General features: G+C 26.2%; 1 protein-coding gene across 28 annotated transcripts in view; it reads left to right on the top strand.

The window, feature by feature from the left end:
• Positions 1–11981, top strand: part of LOC111677776 (gamma-aminobutyric acid receptor subunit beta) — a 62246-nt gene extending 50265 nt beyond the window's left edge. For 17 of the 28 annotated variants that reach the window (XM_023438963.2, XM_046952924.1, XM_046952922.1 and 14 more), the window contains 3 exons: positions 2682–2966; positions 10757–11301; positions 11484–11981. In XM_023438963.2, the coding sequence (XP_023294731.1) occupies positions 2682–2966; positions 10757–11301; positions 11484–11645 (992 nt within the window). In that variant the 3' untranslated portion in view covers positions 11646–11981. The remainder of the gene's footprint in view (positions 1–2681; positions 2967–10756; positions 11302–11483) is intronic. The other 11 variants (XM_046952933.1, XM_046952934.1, XM_046952932.1 and 8 more) reach the window with 5 other exon arrangements.
• The last annotated feature ends 8446 nt before the right edge of the window (positions 11982–20427 follow it).

Here is a 20427-nt window from a genome sequence, read left to right as displayed (position 1 = left end):
TTTTTATGTTCTCACTTACTTTGGTCACTAATGCTAAAATTCATGTTTCTACATTAAATATTCTTTAAAAATTCAAAAAGAACCTTTTATGAAACGAAAAAAGTATTAAAAAGTCCAAAAAAATCCCCTTTTATGGCTTATCATTCATTTTGGGCCTATATGCTTAATTTCATGTTTTTAGTAAGTTGAATATTATGGAAAACTTAAAAAGTTTTGAAGAACAAAAAAGGACCAAAATGTTCCCTTTTATATGTTCTTCGCACTCCGGATCACACATACACATGTCGCTCTGCTTTGTTTTTATAAAATGCAAGTGCAACAACAAAATTTACCATCTTAATAAGTGTATTTATTCCCTATTAAATAAAAATCTAAATCTTTTAGGTTATCTCAGAATTTTGCTCATATTTGCGTTATTTCTGAATTTTGCTGATTTTAAATAGCGTACTTCCCAAACGCATGTTTGAACGAATTATTGAAGATTTGGAACAAATTTCCTTAATGAACGACCCTCAGTCCGGTGTACTGCAATCTCGGGATAAAGAGGTGCTACCAGTACCTCTAATCTTCCGAGACTATAAACTAATGATGTCACTTCACTCCTCAAACTTTCCTTGCAATGATTTGATGTGGGGTCGAACCCCAGAAACACATAATCAAGTAGCCAGTTGCCCGCAGGACTTGTCCTGGCTGTGGCTGTGTGCCAAATTCAGTTGATGTTGAATGTACATGATAAATGTAGGGATTTACAATATATGTTGTTCTCTATGAGTGTGTCGGTTGAATGAAACATGTGCTGATTTGCATAATGATGGATAAAAGGTATCTTGTATATGTGATACCATTGAATTTCCCTTCCTTGCCCTGGAATATTGAGAGAAAACGTTGTTCATATCAGATTTACCACAATGTTTTCTCTGTGAGTAAGAACAAACTTTTCGGCCTTTTTAATGGATTTGGACTTCAGTCTATCGTTTAAGTATCTAGGTGCTGTTCGTGACTCAACAGAGGCCATCCCATCTGTGTGGTTGTAAACTGAAGTGATGTATTTGTATCTCCGAAGTTATGCATCCGGGCAACGATGAAATTTCATATACGTGTACCTCACAAAAGCTCACCCAGTTTAGGTCAACACGGCAGGTGTTGAGATAAAGAAATGAACATATCAAATATAAACGGTTTATTATTTGATTGATCAAAATCGATTCATTTATTTATTAAATTTAAATTTAAGAGTCCCGAAGGTCCGTAAAACACCGCCATAACATTTAAAGGATCACTTTTACCTGTTATTTATATAATTTGTACTTTTGATAAAGTCAATTTAGGTATTTCAGTCCTTCAGTCTGTCCTTCCATGTAATTCAAATATAACTTGTTGAAATTTGCCACTAAGCCTATTGAAAATGTTTGAAATCGGTACTAGCCCCTAATAATTTTCTTAATGACTGGCCCTATTAGACTCTAGTCCCCGATGTAAACTCCATTTGAATTTCTCTACAAAAGTTCTATAGTAATTTTTCCATACTTGCCCCAACCTCCCATATAAAGTCTCCATCAAACTTTAGATATATTTATAAATGGTGTAGAGTATTTTTACGCGAATACTTACTTGTTTTTGTAAGAAAAATTTTATAGAAATATTTAAACCTAGCGTAAAGTGTTTTAAATGGAGGCTTAATTAAAAGTAGAAGTGTGAAAGTTTGAATACATACATAGATAAATATGAGAGTTTACAACAATTAATACAAATTTTGAACAAAAAGAGTATATATACTTTATAATCGGAAATTTATGAATTTGTATATGTTAGTTCAGTTAATTACCATTCCTGCTAACAAACTGCTCCCCAAGTATAAACAGCTAAAAGATAAGAACAATATTAGCAATTATGAATGATTTTTTTATTAAATTATAATAAAATATTAAAAATTTGCAATTCGAAACTAATTATTTTATAAAATTTAATTTATTTTTATGCATAAATAGCTTTTGTATAGAGACGCTTAATTAACAAACCATTTCGAAAATGCGTGTGTGTCTGCGTTAATTTATTTTTAATTACAACATTAAATTTTTATTTTGCACTTTTTTCGAAAAGTTACTTTAGTTATTTTTAATATAATAAACAAAAAAAAGAAAACAAATGATTTTTAAAAAATTTTTCTTTATTTTTTTTTATATTTACTAAATGTTTGCCCACTAACTAGTATAAAAGTTTGTTTAAAAAAAATATTTCAGTTTAATTATTTTCTCATAATTTTATTGGTCTTGTAATCTTTTTACTTCAATTTTCTTTTTGAATAAAGTTTATTAAAATTTTAATTTAACATATATAAATATAAAGTATTATATTATCATTATTATTATTGTTATATTTATAATATCACTAATAAATAAATAATTTTACTTTATTTTTTTTTAAATAAATTTGTTGATGTTGTTATATTTTTTGATTAAGATTTTAATTATAGTTTTTCATTTGTAATGTTAAATGTTTTACTTCAATTTTATTTTATATTTATAAAAATTTTTCAGTTTTCGTAATAAAGTTTATTAAAATTATCATTAAAATAATATTTCATATTTTACCCTTAATAATATAATATTTTTTTCTCTTTTTACAATAAAAATAAAAAAAAATTAAATGGATTCTCATTGAAAACTGCTGCTGAAAAACAGGAAACTATTCTCGTTTGGCGTGCGAGATACAATTTGTGCGTTCGATGGGTTATTATCTTATACAAATTTATATACCCTCTGGACTGATCGTTATTATATCATGGGTATCATTTTGGCTTAATCGTAACGCTACGCCTGCTCGAGTAGCTTTAGGTGTCACTACTGTGTTGACAATGACAACGTTGATGTCGTCAACAAATGCTGCGCTGCCAAAAATTTCATACGTTAAATCGATTGACGTTTATCTGGGAACATGTTTCGTGATGGTCTTTGCCAGTTTATTGGGTAAACAAATGAAAACTTCTCTCAAACTATTTTACTAAAAAACAAATTTTTTCACTTCTTTTGTATATTTTTTTGAGTTGTTATTTTTCGTTATTTTTTTTTACTGTAAATTTTGTAGTTTTACAACAGAAATCACGAAATAAATGTTAATAATTTGGAAAACGTTTTTGTTAAACAAACTATTAACATTTTTGTAGAGATTTTTGTTAAATTTTTTACAATTTATTATTTAAACAAATTTTAACTTTTCTATCAAAATGCTAAGACCAATTTTGAAAACATGTACTGCTCTGAAACTGGTACATGTTACTCTTTTTTGACACAAATATTTCTATATATATTTTAACAATTTTTTTTATATTTTTAACTTAAACTAAACATACTTTTTATATTAAATTTATTTTTGAAACAATAAACTGAACAACAATTCAATTTATTATTTCGAAAAGTAAAAAAATAAACACTCACCATTTTAAACCAAAAAAAAAAAAAATATTAAGAAACAAAAATAACAAACACCCTATCACCAAAGAGCACTTCAAAATAAACGTACTAATAGCTACACTTCAGATCCAAATATAAAACAAATAAAGTTTTCTTTAACAAATCAATAAATTGCCCAAATAGTAAAATTCTTTTTGATCCTTGATTGATTTCAATTACAAATGTCCTTTAACTTTATACACTTAGAGAAAATATATGGTTGGACATATTAAACTCATGCTAAATATCTTTGAAGGGAATGCTTATAACAATAGAAGAAATTGTAATTAATTAGTTTTAAATTACAATTACTTTTTTGAAGTTTGCAAATTACTATTTGTCAATATAATTACAATTGCTCAATTTCAATTACATTAGTTGTAATTGGAAAAATGTTATCGTCAATAGTTATTAGTTCCATTTTACATTACAATTACCTGTAATTAAATAAAAACCAATCAGAATAAGTAATTGCAGTGTGCTATTTCTCAATTATAATTATTTGTAAATCACAAAATAATTATATTAAATACTAAAATAAATTGTAATCATTTGCAATTTCATCCCCTAAAACTTGGCAATGATTTCAATTAAATGTTTACTCTATGTGTAGCACTTTTATCAACTTGTTATAAAAACGAAGTTTTACATTTGCAAACTTTTTTATAAAACAAAGTTTATTGTCTAAACAGTTCTTCAAAACCCTTTTTTCCTAATTTGAAATTTTAAAAATATTAAATAAATTAAAACAATTGTTAAAGAAAACTTTATTGACATGTTTAAAGATCCAAAAAAATAAAACAGCAACAACTAAACAATAATTGAAAAATTCTTCTTGGAAGCAAAACAAAAAAAAATGCAAGAAAAAATGAACAAGACACAAGAAATCTCTTTTTTCGTATTTGTATGTTCTTGTTAAATATTTTTGTTACTTTGACAAAACAAAAAGCAAAAACTATCATTCGAAGAAAATAAATACAAACTCATTGTTATGTGCGAATTTCCATGGAAAAGGGTTTCCTTAAAGTTAAAAAAAACGAAACACAACTTCACATCAGTCATAATATAATTTACTTTTTTATTTAAAACATTTAAATATTTGTATTCTTATTATTTTTAAATATTAATTTCACTTTAATTTAGTTTAATTTATTAAGAAATAAAAAAACTGGTTTTACCACAAAAAAGCAGCTACCATAAATCTAAATCCTAAAGCCAAACTAAATTCAAAACGAAATCTTTCGTTGACAGTTTAAGGTTATGACTTGTTTTTCTTCCACAAACTGCAAACTATTTCTTTATTTTTATTATAAAAAGTAAAGAAAATTGTAAATAGTTTTAATTTAATCAATAAAGAAACGGAAATGAAAAACTTGCCATAACCTAAAATGATACCCTGATATCATATACGCCCAGCTTCCGGTAAAAACTACTTATACGTTTATCTTTCTTAAATATTTACTACTACAACTACTGCACCTTCTAATATTCTAATAACGCACCTATCAACGCTACTTAAAAAAGGTAAGTATTCTTATTTGTTTAAATAAAAAGATTTGCCAGCAAATATTTGCCTTAATCTGAATATTACATTAATGACAAAATATAACATTTTAAAAATGTTTAATAAAAATTTTGGTCACTGTCTTCAAAATGTTGAAATATTTAATGCATATGCTGTAATCAATGAAGTTTGGAAATGTTTGTTAAACGGAGAAGTATTTTTTAAATATTTTATTTGCACTTATAATAGAAAAATAATATAGACTTAACTATTTTAGTAACTACATTTACGGAACTTAGTTATTAACTCAAAATATAGTAGAGGCTTTCCGAAAATATAGACAGTTATTGAAGAAGAAATACACCTAGACCCCGTCGCGTCTTTTGTGTGCTCCAGAACCTCAGAAAATCTCTTTTCAAACTATTTAACCGTGCGCGGCATAAAAAGTCTGCAGTATAAAGGGATGAGGATCGTAGCAAACTTGGTGAATATAAGAAAATCGTTCAAAAAGCCAAACGTGAACAGGGATATATTGTAAATGACGTAACGAAGATAAAAAAGTTTTATCCAAAACTCATGTCTAGAGAATATGGAGAAGACAATGAAACTTCAAATGAACTTTTATTTCCCTCCTTGTTTTATAAATGAGCCGATATTGGGAGACTAACACATTAATTTTATAATTTAAAAGTTCACCTTAACTCGATCAACTACATGCTAAGGGATCAATAAATAAGCTGCAAGATATACAATATAACTAATTGGAAAAGTCTGCTTCCTGGATACATTATTTTGTAACATTTACTAGGTTACCACGATTAATGGCCTCCTAAAAACTCATTCCAAACAACGACTTGGCACCTGTCTGCTATGTAGATGTTCTCGTTATACTTCTAAGGGAAAGGGATCCTAATTACTTGTTTAGAAGAGCTAAACGGATTCTTTTAACGGCCATGAGCTGGGTTTTTTCGAGAGGCCTTAATGTTATCTATAAAGACAAACGTTTCAAAATATACTAATGACAGATAGAGAGTATGTAAGTATAAAGATCTATTCCTTGACGGGAAATTAAGATGAGGATATCACATTGAGGATAAGATCAAAAAGGCACATCGATGCTGGGCGTAATTTTAGGAGAACCATATGTGTAATGTATTGGTTCTACTATAACACATTGACTCCTAAAAAGTGTAATTTGACTTATTCTAAATTATGCTTTAATAATTCGGTATATCTGTCTGCACAAAAAGTGTAATATAAAACTACTGCATAGAGTTCAATGTAGATGCAGAGAATTTTGGAAGAACATTGGAATGTTTACACAATCATCGATTGCATACCAGAATGTCAAAAACTTTAAAACACTGATAAAATGTCTGGATCAAGCAAAACATTAGAGCAAATACCCGGAGGAATATATTACGACACGGATAGTTCTAAATTAGGGACCAAATTGGCATGGAAATTTATCCCAAATATGCAAACACCAAAATAAACCACCGTTTTCCTAATCATAGCAAAAGTGCAAGCGATAACGAAATTTATAAATTCGATAAGAATAAATATGACGCCAACAGAGCCTAACATATTTACCCACAGACAAAAGGCAATTCGGTCGATATCAGATTATAAATTTAAACTAGAAACATGTTGGATAATAAAAAAAACTCTAACCGAATAAATTATAATTCAAATCATATGAGTACCAGGCCACACAACATTGAAAGAGCGAATGTAATACTTTTAAAAGGATAGAGTTTAAGGTAATTAACCTGACAAATAAAAAAACATTTAAGTACAGAATTAAAAACCTCTTGGAATAATAAAACGATGGACAGAACCACAAAGATCCTATTTAGGTGACCCTAACGAAGCAGGACGAGAAATCTCCTCTAAATAAGCCTGACGTTAGTTGATGGTTCATATTGAGTGTATGAGTGGACACACAGGATTACGATCACAGCTATACAAAATTGGACATGTGGATTCAGATGAATGTAGAGAGAATAGTGAAACTCTTAAAAACATTATTTGTCGTTGTCAGACTTTCGTTGAAATTAGATACACATATCTTGGGAGTAATATTGTTCTGGATATAACATCTTTCATAAACGATACAATATAACTAATTGGAAAAGTCTGCTTCTGCTATTTTGTACCCTTAATAACGATTGATGGCCTCCTAAAGACCCGTACCGAAAAATGACTTAGACCTGTCTGTTATGCAAATGTTCTCGTTATACTTCTAAGAGTTATACAGAGCGAGAGTATGTAGAGAGAATAGTGAAACTCTTAAAAACATTCTTTGTCATTGTCAGACTTTCGTCGAAATTAAATACAAATATCTATGGAGTAACAGCTGTTTTACTTAAAGCGAACAAAGTATAATTCTAATATTTTGAAACTTTTCATGTGTACAAGTTTTAAATGCCGCAGTGAAATTTTATTTAAACTTTGTATTGGTACGTTTTGAAAGTCAACCATATTGATTAAGAAAGTCTTTGTAATTACGAAGAAAAAACTGAGTTTCAGAACATCGGCGGATATGAACAAAAATTGTAAACTTATATATAAAACAATAAAGCATCGACTTTACTGTGAAATTCACATTACGACACCTATACGTATACGTGTTAATGATTTATTTATATTACAAATATTAAGTATACGCCTAATTTAGAGAAGTAATTTTTTAGCACGTAAAGTTGACCAAGTTTATTTAAATGTATATATTTTATTATTTCTTAATCGACATCAAGCACATTTCCAAACTCCAGAGACAGTCGTTATGGATTAAATATTTGAACACTCTATCATATAATCAAACTTTAAATAAATCCTGGTCAAGAGTATTGACATAGCTTAAACAGTAAGTAGTTTTTAAATACATATGTATATGTGATGATATCGTGTATGGGTCCAAGTGTTTATTAAAATATACTATTTTATTCAGCGCTTTTTCTGTGGTAAAGGATTTCTAACATAATACTTAAAAAAATTCATTTTTCAAATATTTCATTTACATTAGAAAAATTGAACTAAAAACTATTATTTAATAAAACAACAAAATTTCATACATACATCAAAAACATAAATATTGCCCATATGAGATTTAAAATCTTTTTTTTTATACTTTTTAATTCTTGACAATGGAAAAAAGTGCTTGTGCGATGAGTTTGTATTAAAAATGCACACACAGCAATAACAATTTTCTTAAAATGATAGAATAAAGAAAACAACAAATAAATAAGTAAAAACTAACAAAAAAAAGAATATATTTTTATACATTTTAAACAAAAACTCCTGCTTGCAAAAAAAGAAAATCCAAATGATGAAGGGAAAACATGTTCAATATTTTTAATTAAAATCAGATTTCCACCTCTTATTTTTGTTTTTCTTTACTACCACCATCACCAAACAACCAATATTTATTAAATGAAAAAAAAATATATATATATGTATAAATCTCTTTCTCACTCAATCTCTATTGAATTCATTTCCTTTTTATAATTTCTTTTGTTTGTATTTCAGTAGAATTTTCAATCTAACAATAAGTAGAATTTTTTTGTTGTTGATATTATTATTGTTATTCATCTACCACATCGTGCATTCATTTCTTCATTCATTCATTCATTCACTTTTTCACTCTTTCATTCATTCACTCCTGTTTATTTTTTCTCTCACGTCGTATTTATGTTTGTTTATTGTAAACAATTGTGTATTATTTTTTTTCCCTCTCAATAATATTTTTATTTTGCTTTCTCATATCCACTAAATGCTTTTTCCTTTTTTTGTTGTAAATATATAAATTTATGCATAGCAGAAACCATACATAAAAGCTTTTTCTTTATTTCAAACACAAACTTGAATTTTACTAAAACAAAACTTTAAAAAGATTAAGTGATTGTAAATAATATTATTTTTTTTTAAATAAAAAAAATTTCCATTTAGAAATGACAAGAAATCTTATTAGTTTTAAAACTTTTTTAATATTTTGTTAAAAATTTACTTTTGTTGCCGGAAAAGTAAAAAAATTAAGAAAAAACACAACATTTTCCAAATTCCCCAAATATTTACTAAAATATTATTAAAAAAAATAAATTGATTAAAAATAAGGGATTTGTTAGCTTTAATTCAATACTGATAAAAATATATTTTTAAATATTTCTAATGTCAGAAATAATATTATAAACTATTATATATAATTGAGAATTTCTGTTAAAATTTCGAAACAAAATAAGAAAACATGATATTTGCCAGAAACTAGTATTTTTTATATAAAAAATGTATCGATTTTTGTTTAAATTTTGAGTTTTTAAAGAAACAAAGATTTTTATGAACGTTTCGACTATATGAGTGAATTTAAAATGTTAAAAAAATTCAAAGCTTAATGAACATTTTAAATTTCTATGATTTTGTTCCAATATGAATTTCTATAAAAAAAATTTAAAAGTTATCCAAATTTACCATAAACATTAAATTCATAAAAAAGTTTTGAAATTTTGTATTTTTTTTAATTTTTTTTTAAATTAATAAAATTTATTAATGTCACAAAATTTAAGCATTTTTTTAAATTTCTAGAAAAAATTTAAGAAATTTTCGCGATTTTGAATTCATATAAAAGTTTTAAAATTTTGTGAAAATTTAAATATTTAAAAAATTTTAGGTCATTTTTGACTTTTTTAATTTTAATAAAAACTAAATATTTTACAAAATTAAAAATTTTTAAAAAAAATTAAATTTTGCAAAATATTTTCTTTTTTTCTTGTGAAAATCTTCAGCAAATTTAAAAATTTAAAAAATATGATTCATTAAAAGTTTTTGTTTAATAAAAAAAATTTAAATGTTGATTTTTTTAAACTTTAAACTTTTTGTTTAAATTTTCATATTTCATAAAATTTTTAAATTTAATTTTTTTTTAAATTTACAATAATTGTAATTAATTAGTAATTTTTTTCTACATTTTATATAATTTGCGCAATTTTTTAATTTTAAAATTGACACAAAATTTTGTATTTTCCATATCTGAAGAAAAACTGAATAGTATAAAATCAAATTAAAAAAAAAATAAATAAATTCATAATAAATTCACGAAATTCTGAAAACGTTAGATTTTTTATAGTTAAAGGATGGAAGTTTTTAAAATCGCAAATTCTGTCTTTAGATAATAATTTAAATAAATATTATTCCACTTCTAAACATTTTAACAAAAAAGCATTATAATCAATATTGAAAAAAGTTACAAATCCCATGTGTTTTTTTTAAATTTTGTTAATTTTTACAACATCATTATTTTGCATTTATTTAATTTCGCTACTAACTAGAAAATCAACAAAAATAAATCAAATTATGTGATTTTATTATTTTTATTTTCTTGTTCATTTTTTGTCTTTCCACATACAATTCTGTTTACCAAAAATAAATACCAAAACTAAAATCCGTTGGCTTTACCCGCAAACTCTTCACAAATTTAATCATAAACCAAAAAAAAAAACTCAATCTGAATAATCACACTTAATCACAAATTGGAATTTAAACTGTTGCAAATTATCAAAAACGTTGTTAACAAAATTCAAAATTTTTGCTCCAAATATCCCCACAAACTCACTGATTGGAAATTCAATGGAAATTGCTGTGCCTTTACCTTATATCCTAATTTTTGTTTAACAAAAAAAATTTAATTAAATGAAACATAAAAACAAAAATCGTATGCAAAATTACAAATCACAAATTTAAAAACAAACAAAAAAAATCAAATTGAAAATCAAACATGAAATTGATTGATTTGACTTGATCTGATTAGAATATGCCACCGTCGGCTATATGGCAAAACGAATTCAAATGCGAAAACAAAGATTTATGACGATTCAGAAGATGGCTGAGCAAAAAAAGCAACAACAACTTGATGGGGTGCAACAGCCCCCCAATCCCAATCCGAATACGGGGGTGGATCATGGTGGACATGGGCATGGTCATGGCCATCACAGCCATGGTCATCCTCATGTACCCAAACAAACAGTGAGTAACCGCCCAATTGGCTTTCAAAATATCCAACAAAATGTTGGTGCGCGCGGTTGCTCGATAGTGGGACCCTTGTTCCAGGAGGTGAGATTCAAAGTGCACGATCCCAAGGCCCATTCCAAGGGAGGAACGCTAGAGAATACGGTTAATGGTGGACGAGGAGGACCGCCAGTAGGACCCCATGGCCCCGGACCCCAGGGTGGCGGCGGTGGAGGAGGCCCACCAGGCGGTGGTGGTGGAGGAGGCGGAGGAGGAGCACCGCCCGAAGGTGGTGATGCTGAGGCTGCCGTACCAGCACACTTATTACACCCGGGCAAGGTAAAAAAAGTAATTTTATGTCTACACTTTCTTACCCCCATGACAATAGAAACTAATGTTTATTTTTCTCTCTTTTTTGTATATTTATCTTTACGTTAACATTTCAATTCCAAACTCCCAAAAACTTCCCACACACGCCATCCATTTATTATGTGAACGTTTATTATTTGTTTTCCTAAATAAAAATCTAGGACATAAATAAGCTGTTGGGTATAACGCCCTCCGATATTGATAAATATTCGCGTATAGTATTTCCGGTGTGTTTTGTATGTTTCAATCTGATGTACTGGATTATTTATCTACATGTCAGCGATGTGGTAGCCGATGATTTGGTCTTATTGGGTGAAGAGTAAGGAGTTAAATAAACACATCAAAACAATAACAACAACAGCTACAAAAACTTCAGCAACAACAAGCAAGAAGCAGCTCATTTAAATCAGTAACTACTACATCAAGCAAAATACTGACAAACACAAACACACACACACACCGAGACACAGTCTTTTGCTCTTTTTATAAAAGCAAAACAGAGGAAGCGGATATACACAGACACAAGCATTAGTTGTAGTTAAATGAAATTTAATACATATTAAATATAATTTTAGACAAAATTAAATTAATTATAATTTATTATTTAAATATAAACAAACAAAAACCAAGAAAGGAAAAAATGAAAAAAATACAAAAAAAAAAAACACTTGTTAATTACCAGAGTTAAAACAAACAAAAAGAAATTAAGAAAACAAACAACAAACAAATCAAAATTATTTACTGACAATGTAAAACATTTTTATAACTAAGTCGAATGAAGTAAAAACTAAGAAAATAAACACATACACAACCACACACACACATAGACAAAAAAAGGCAAAAACATAATTAAAGACTTAAAAAAAGAAAACAAATAAAATAAAAAAGAATTAATATTAAAATGCAAAAGACATCCACAACACTCTTAAATAAAACAGAACCCGATGCTATTTTAGACTATTTTTTTTAAATTAATATCAGGCTTCCTTAATTACATGAAAAAATTAAAAAATGTAAACATTAAATAACAAAAACATTAATAACATTTAGTCACTCTCACTTAAAACCAATTATAAATAATTACACCTCTTACTCTCAGATTAATGGAATAAAAATGAAAGAGAATCTACAAGATATTCCCTTTTATCAAGAACAAATAATTGCACCTTAATATTTGGCACTTTGTACTTTACTACCAAAAACCACTTAGTTATGTTCTAACCTCTCTCTTGCTCTTTTTTTCTTACACACATACTTACTTATACATACATAAATAGAACACCCATATACATATATCGTCTTCCTTGAAATATTTAAAAAGAGAATCAAAGTAATCACAAAATCCCTAATGATTTACTTACTCTCTATCTCTATTGTTATCTATTGTTTCTCTATTTAATTTGTTTTTATATTTTCTTAAATAAATAGTTTTTATAATGAAAAATACTTTGTATTAGCATGTAAATCCACAACAAAATGTCAATTAATTTTTAGTCCATTGAAAATTTAACTTTGTTTTAAATATTCATAAGAAATCGTTATAACAATAGAACGAACACATCTCTTTAAAAATTGTTTCATGTTCTCTTTTAGTTAACCTCTTATTAGATCCTTGGAGAACAATAAATATAATTAAATTCAGCAATTCAAGAATAATTTGAATACTGAAACTTTAGAATTGTTAATTCTAATTGCGGCTCTCTCTCTCGGCTGACAAGTACTTTCTTCTTATAAGATCGAGTCTTTCAACCAACACTCTATTGACTAGTAAGAAGACTAGTTTAGTATAGTAATCTATTGACTAAGAAAAAGTCACTTGACTAGTTATTCGTCTAGCATATTCCCTAGTTCTTTCAAAGATTAGTTCATTGATTAAGTTCAGGGATTAAACTATTAACTGGTCGATTTCATAGACTTGTCAATAAACCAGTTCAACGACTAATCAATAGAAAAGTGCATAAACTAGTCGATAGAAAAGTCTATAGAGTCATACACAGACTATTCAATAAACTAATCTCTTGACAGTAGCTAGTTCATAGATTCATCCATAGATTAGTTGATTGATATATGTTAATCAAAGAGTACAAAGAGTAGTCTTAGGGTATACCATAGACTAATCATAAACTAATTTATTGACTAAGAAAAGGTCACTAGATAACTTAATATTGTAATAAATTTTTTAGTCCTTTTCAAAGTCCATTGAATAAAACATTAACTAGTCAAACGACAAGTTCACAGACCTGTCCATAAACTAAACCATAAACTAGTCCATCGACAAGTTCATAGCGTCGTTCATAGACTTGAAACAATAAACTTATTCATTGACTAGCTACAGTCATCGACAGTTCACAACCATAGACTAGTTCATTAATGAATATATAGTCTTTTCCAAGGACTAATCTATATGGTATTCCATTGACAAGTCTAATGACTAGTTGATCGAGAAGTTCATATATTACTTAGTTCAAATATAAGTCTATAGAATCTTTCATAGCCTATACAATAAACTAATCCATTGGCAGTAGCTAGTGCATAGTTCATTGATTACTATATATAGTTTTGTCCAAAAAGTAGTCTATAGGGTATTCCATAGCCAAACCCATGGGCAAGTCTATAGAGTTATCCTTGGCATAATTAAAAGACTATTTAAAAAGGAAAGTTAATAGACCATAGATGGAAAAACTTATAGACTTGATTTGACTTATCTTCTGATAAATATGGTAATCTATAAACTAAATCATAAACATATATCTTGACTATTCAGTATACAAGTCATAATAAATATTCTAGATCATAGACATGTCGAAAGACAAAACCTTTGACTGGTCCATAAACTAACCAATATGCCAGTTTAAGTAAATTCCATAAACTTGACTAATCCGCCAATTTACCTCTCGGTAGACAGTTTAGTAGCTAATAGTTTAGGTAAGTTTAGATTAGATTGATACTATAGATCAATCTATGAACTAGTTCTTGTCAAAAATTTTAATAAATTTAAATTTAGAAATTTTCAAGAACTTGAACAAATAATTTTTCTTTTATCAAAATGTAATTTAATACTTTTTTACTAAAAAAAGTATTATTTTTGTTTAACATTACTACTATTTCTTAATAGAAATTTTTCACGTTTGTACAATAGAGGTTAAAGCTTAAAGAGTCCTGAGAGAATTTATGTAGTGATAGGGTATACAATCCCATGTAAAGCACATAATGGAGAGTGAGCTGTAGTAATCGAAAGTTTTTAATAAATTTAAGAAAAAATATAAAAAAATTTACTTTATGCATTAAAATAAACAATTTCAAAATATTAAACATTACGATTTATTAATATATAAAAAAAATATTTTACACCTTTTTTCATAATTCTATTCACCAAATGCACTTTTTGTAGCTCTTCATTAATGGAATAGCGCCCCTTTAATATAACACAAATAGCGAAAACAAATCAAACAAAAATAACTCATTCAAAGAATTTTTGGTTAACATTTTATATGTAATTTATTTAAATTAATTTTTCTTTAAATTAAGCGCTTCCATAATAAATTGCCAAATTTATATTTTAGGCATTTGAACTTTAAAACCATAAAACCAAAAACTAAAAAACACTCTAAATAAAAGGTAAAGAATATTAAAAATAAAAGACAAGAAGCTAATAAAGACAGACACAATGAAAGAGTAAAATTTTAGGAAAAAAAATAATAAAATCTTAATTTAAGTAAAAAGTATTGAAATTTTTTTTACATAAATTACTCAAACTAATAAATACTAAAACAGCATCGGGTTTCTAGAACAAGAACAACCACAATAGCAATTTAGTAAAGAAAAAAAAAGTTATTTGAAAATTTCATTTATTTTTGCACTTGAACAAAAAACATATTTTTTTGCACATAAAAAAAATTATTTTTTTATTTCTTAAAAAACACCTAAAACCAAAGAAAAAATAACAAAAAAATCTATTAAATAAATTTTTAAGCACATGTTGTTTATGATTTTTTTTAAAAATGAAAGAGAAAAAAACGAAATTTTAGGTAATACTTAAAAAAAGTTAAAAAAATTAACCAAAAAATAAATATATAAAATTAAGTGAAAAAATATACTGCCTAAATAAAAATAATTATTAAAAAATAAAATAAACTTTAAAAATAAAACGTACTTGAAATATTAAAATAATAATAAAATATATGTAAATATAATTATTAAATAATAATTACCAAAAAAAATAATAAAAAAAATGTACAGAATGAGTTAAAATTTAGTTAAATAAGTGTAAATATTAAATTTAAAGCAAAAAAATAATAAAATAAATCAAACAGTTGTATGTAAAATTACATTTATACAGAACAGATTTATATGTTTGTATATGTTTTAATTATAAATTAATTACATTATAAAAAAATAAATAACTAAAGAAGAAAAAAGAAATACAAACAAATAAATGAATAAAATAAAGCAAAGTGAAAGTAGGAATAAAACTTCGCAATCATACTAAAAAAAATAAAATAATTAAATGAAATATTTAACAAAAAAAAAAACAAACTATTTTTTAATTTAGTTTGTTTCGTACTAAATAATTACTACTATTACGATTACAACAACAAGAACAACAACTACCATTACAAAAAGAAAATAAAACAAACTACTAATATTATTTAACGTACGTATTTATATGAAACAAATACCCCCTCCCCTTCATCCACTCACTACTTTTCATAATCGCATTGATCATTTCCATTTTCATTCGAAATGTTTAATAAAATGAAAAATTCTCCATTTTTATATCTTGATAAATTATTGCATAAATTAATGGTTTGTTTGCTCAATAATAGCTTTTGTAAGCTTTTTTCTAAAACTTTGTAAAGAAAAATGAAAAGCTTTTCCAATTTAAGAGCAATATTCTTTGACATTTTTTGTAAATTCTCATTTTGTTGGCTCAACATTTTGAAAATGTTTCACTGTAACAATGCGAAAGCTTTTTTATATAAAAGCTGTTATATTTCCAGGACTATTTACATATTTCAGTTTTTACCATCCCATTCACATCTTTTTAAAGCTTTAAAAAGGAGGTTTGATGGTACACAATCACTTTAATATGTAATTTTTTAAAAATCTTCTTGTCCTTAAAATTTAAGAATTATTAAGGAATAATTCTAGAAACAGTTCAGATCATGAACTAAATATTTAGTCAAGTCAACATTTTTGGAATTTTAAACTTTGCAAAGTTCCCTAAAAGTCTTATCAAAATTGGTGAACAAGCAAGAATTTAGCTTTGTAAAAGTTTGTTTTAAACTTAAGAGCCCTTTCAGATAGCATCATGCTTCATTAAAACTCTTAAAAACTATTTGATCCTTTGACTTAATTAAACAGATCCCTTGGCGAATTCTTTTTCAAGCGATCTATATGGTTACCAAATTTAGGTTTAAAGCATTATCCGAAGGACTTTTCTAGTAGAAAAGATCTAACAGGAAATAGAATTTTGGTTTATTTTTGTAGAAATAACTAAGGGAGCATTATAGTGACACTTTCGGCTAGTTAGATTTTTAACTGAGAGAACTTAATATACTTTAAAACATATATTGGAACCAAACATCCGGTATATATTAGTTGATCATCGTTTTTAGGAAAATTTATTCTCCAAAGATAAGCTTTTTGTAGTAACTAATACGATCTGCATTGTCTTTGAGATATGATAATAACATCAAGGCTGGTATTGAGTTCTGCGTTCGTGAAAAATGTTACATCAGGAATATATCACTCTCAAGATATTTGGTTCCTACGCTGACGAATGACTGACAAACGCAAAGAAAGTGACCCAGAATTTTACTGTCTTTCCCACATTCGTCTGAATCCGCACGTCTAATAACCTCAGACTTGCTCTAATAATAATACGTTATAAGATTTAATCCAACTTTTACTTCTTTCTGGTTTTCGGTAAATATGTTTGCCCTGTGGGCATTTTATATTTTGTTATCTAGGTCTTCAATATAGAACCCCAGGTCCACTATGTCCCCCAATTTTGAGCCATACATATAGCAACAGATTCTTACGAGGTTGTTACCCTAATGTTCCGCCATGATATTCTATCTGGAATCAGCGTTTCAAAGTTTTAGACATATTCTTTGTATGGTATGCGACATATAGTATACATTGACATCGTGTCCTATAATCGTGTATGTCTAGTACACCTAAAGTTATGAGCCGTTCAGCTGTAAGTGTCATTTCAAATCTTGGAATATCTAAAAAAGTTTTCAGTGTCTTTGTTGACTTTGTACTCATGGCAGCACTTATACCCATACAATACGTACCCTAAACTCACAAAAGTTGTTTCATATTACACATTTTGTTCAAGAAAATCCATCATATTTTCGAAGCATAAGCTAGAATTGAGCTCATAAGCTAGATAAGATACATTTATCACCTTATACAGGTATTTTTGAAAGTTCCTTTCAGATTTCCAAAATCCGGCACATCATTGACTCTGAAACTCCAAAAAATAATCTTTATAAACTTTAAGCACCCACATGTACTACTATCTCTCCATACACAATCACATACCCTCACACAGATATATACTTTTCTAGCAAGTAGAATGAACATTTTAAGAAAATATTTTTAAAAATATTAAAGATAAAATTAATACTTAAAACAAAATTATGTATATTTACTTTCAAATACAAAAATTAATGTTTTTAAATTTTTACTACAAAAAACAGATCTATACAAAATTTCAATTGAAAACATTTAAAGAAAATTTGAGGTCATATTCTAAATAATTTAATCTTTAAATGTAAGTTTGTCAATTTTCCATAAATGTTTTCAAGGGAAATTTCAAACAAATTTAATAAAACAAAAAGACCACAAAATTAAATTTAAAATTGCGAATTAAAAAAAAACAATTATTTGTTTTTTATACATAAAACACTGATTAAAAGTTATGTTAGAAAAATAAATAAATAAAAGCTCTATAAACTATTAAAAAAAAAAATGATGAAAAATTAACCATAAGAAATACTTACAATATTAAAACTTTACTATAAAAAACCAACATGAGAAATTACTTTATCAAAGTGTCTAAACACAATGAAGGAAAAATGAAAAACAAAAACTTAAAATATTTAAATAAAAAACAAAAAAATAAAAACAACCTTTAGGAAAATTAAAAAAAATGGAAAAGCAATATCTTTTACTACTAAACGATTTTATACTATCTCAAAAATAAATAAAAATGAAAATTATGAAATACAAATTACATAAACTTATAACAGGAAACACAAAAATAATAAACACAACAAAATCTGTGAAAAGATATAAAATAATAATAAACAGGATTTGAAATAATCTGTTTCCCATTTTTCAAAAATATTTGAGTTTTTTATATCCTCAGAGATCCGCTCAATTACTTTCTTAAAATTTTTCTCGCCCTCAATCTCTCTCTTAACATTAGCAACAAAAATAAAAGTTGATAGAGGCAATTTTTGAGTTTTTACATATTTTCAACTTGATTTCACTTTTTATATTTTAAAATATTTCATATATTAAAAATTACAGATCAAGTGAATACTTTATATGTCCCTGGTAATGTAACAATTAAATTGCCAATTTCATAAAATTTAAGAAGAATTTCCATATGAAACAAAAAATCATTCCTTTCCCTCCTAGGAAACCAATCCACACTTTTCAAAAATTAAGTTAAATTAACCTTGATCAGACTATAAAAGATGATTGCAGCAAAAAATCTAAAAAGAAAATAAATTTCCTTAATGTTTTAAAATATCTTGAAATAATTTGAAAGCTGTATTCTGCAATTAAATGAAAAAAAAATTCGAAATATAATTTTTTAGGGAAAAGATCTTAAAATTCTATATAATTGTGCTTTTTTGTCAAAACAATGTTTCAAAACAACAAAAATAATAACCAAACCATAACTGTAGTTGTAAATCCAAAACCTTTTTAAAAACCAAAAAATTCATATATTATTTAAATGCAATTAAAAGTTTAATGTTTAAAACTAAAAATTAATATAATAAAAACTATAACCAACTAATAAAAAATAAAACAAAAACAAGTGATACATAAAATAAATAAATAAAAAACAATTGTTAGCCACAAGAAAACAAAATAAATTCTAAAAAAAATTCCATTGAAATATAAACAAAATGTAGTAAAAGAAAAAAATTTACAGAAAAAATATTAAAAAAAAAATATTTAAACCAAGTGCTCAACGGTTTCGGAGCGTATTTCTAGCATACCTACTTCAAAGATAAACATGAAATGAAAGCTTTTATTTTATTGTTTTCTTTTTGTAACAATAGCAAAATTTTATTTTTGAGTTTTATTAAAAACAAAAAAAAATATTTTATAAATATGAAAAAAATATTTTGAACAAATTTTAAATAAATACGGATTTTTTACTTACAAAACAAAAACAAAAAACAATTTTGGAGTCCTTTAAAATGAAACATCAAAATTAAAACACAAAAATTTAGGATTTTTATTGAAAATGAAAAAAAGTATTTAAATAAGCTCCAAAACGATGCCCCAAAAAAAGAAATTATTAAAAACTAAAAGAAATATTTAGTGAATTAAGCATTAAACAATATTTTATAATAACAAACAAAAATTGTACATAAATAATAATAACCCTAAAATAAAATACAAAAAAAAACAGTTAAGACAATTATTGAACCACGTATAATTTAAGTGTTAAGTAAATTTAGTCAAATACCACAAATATTAAAAGAATAAAACCAAATCATTTATAATCGAATAAATGCGGAAAACTCACTCATTTAATAAAAAATAATAAAAATATTAATAACACAGCACGAAACATTTTAATATGAAAATAATATCAAGATATTTAAATCAAATAAAACTACACACATTCAAATGCTCCAATTTAAATAAAATAATAGTTATGCGTACATTTAATTTCAAAACTCCATTTCAAGTTCGGTTCTAGTTCAGTTCTAGTTCAGTTCTAGTTCAGTTCTAGTTCAATTCTAGTTCAGTTCTAGTTCAGTTCTAGTTCAGTTATAATTCAGTTCTAGTTCAGTTCTAGTTCAGTTCTAGTTCAGTTCTAGTTCAGTTCTAGTTCAGTTCTAGTTC

Source organism: Lucilia cuprina, chromosome 5 (assembly GCF_022045245.1).
Source record: "Lucilia cuprina isolate Lc7/37 chromosome 5, ASM2204524v1, whole genome shotgun sequence".
In the NCBI taxonomy this organism is placed as follows: domain Eukaryota; kingdom Metazoa; phylum Arthropoda; class Insecta; order Diptera; family Calliphoridae; genus Lucilia; species Lucilia cuprina.
Note: the sequence above shows the minus strand (reverse complement) of the source record. Positions and strands in the feature narration are given on the sequence as shown.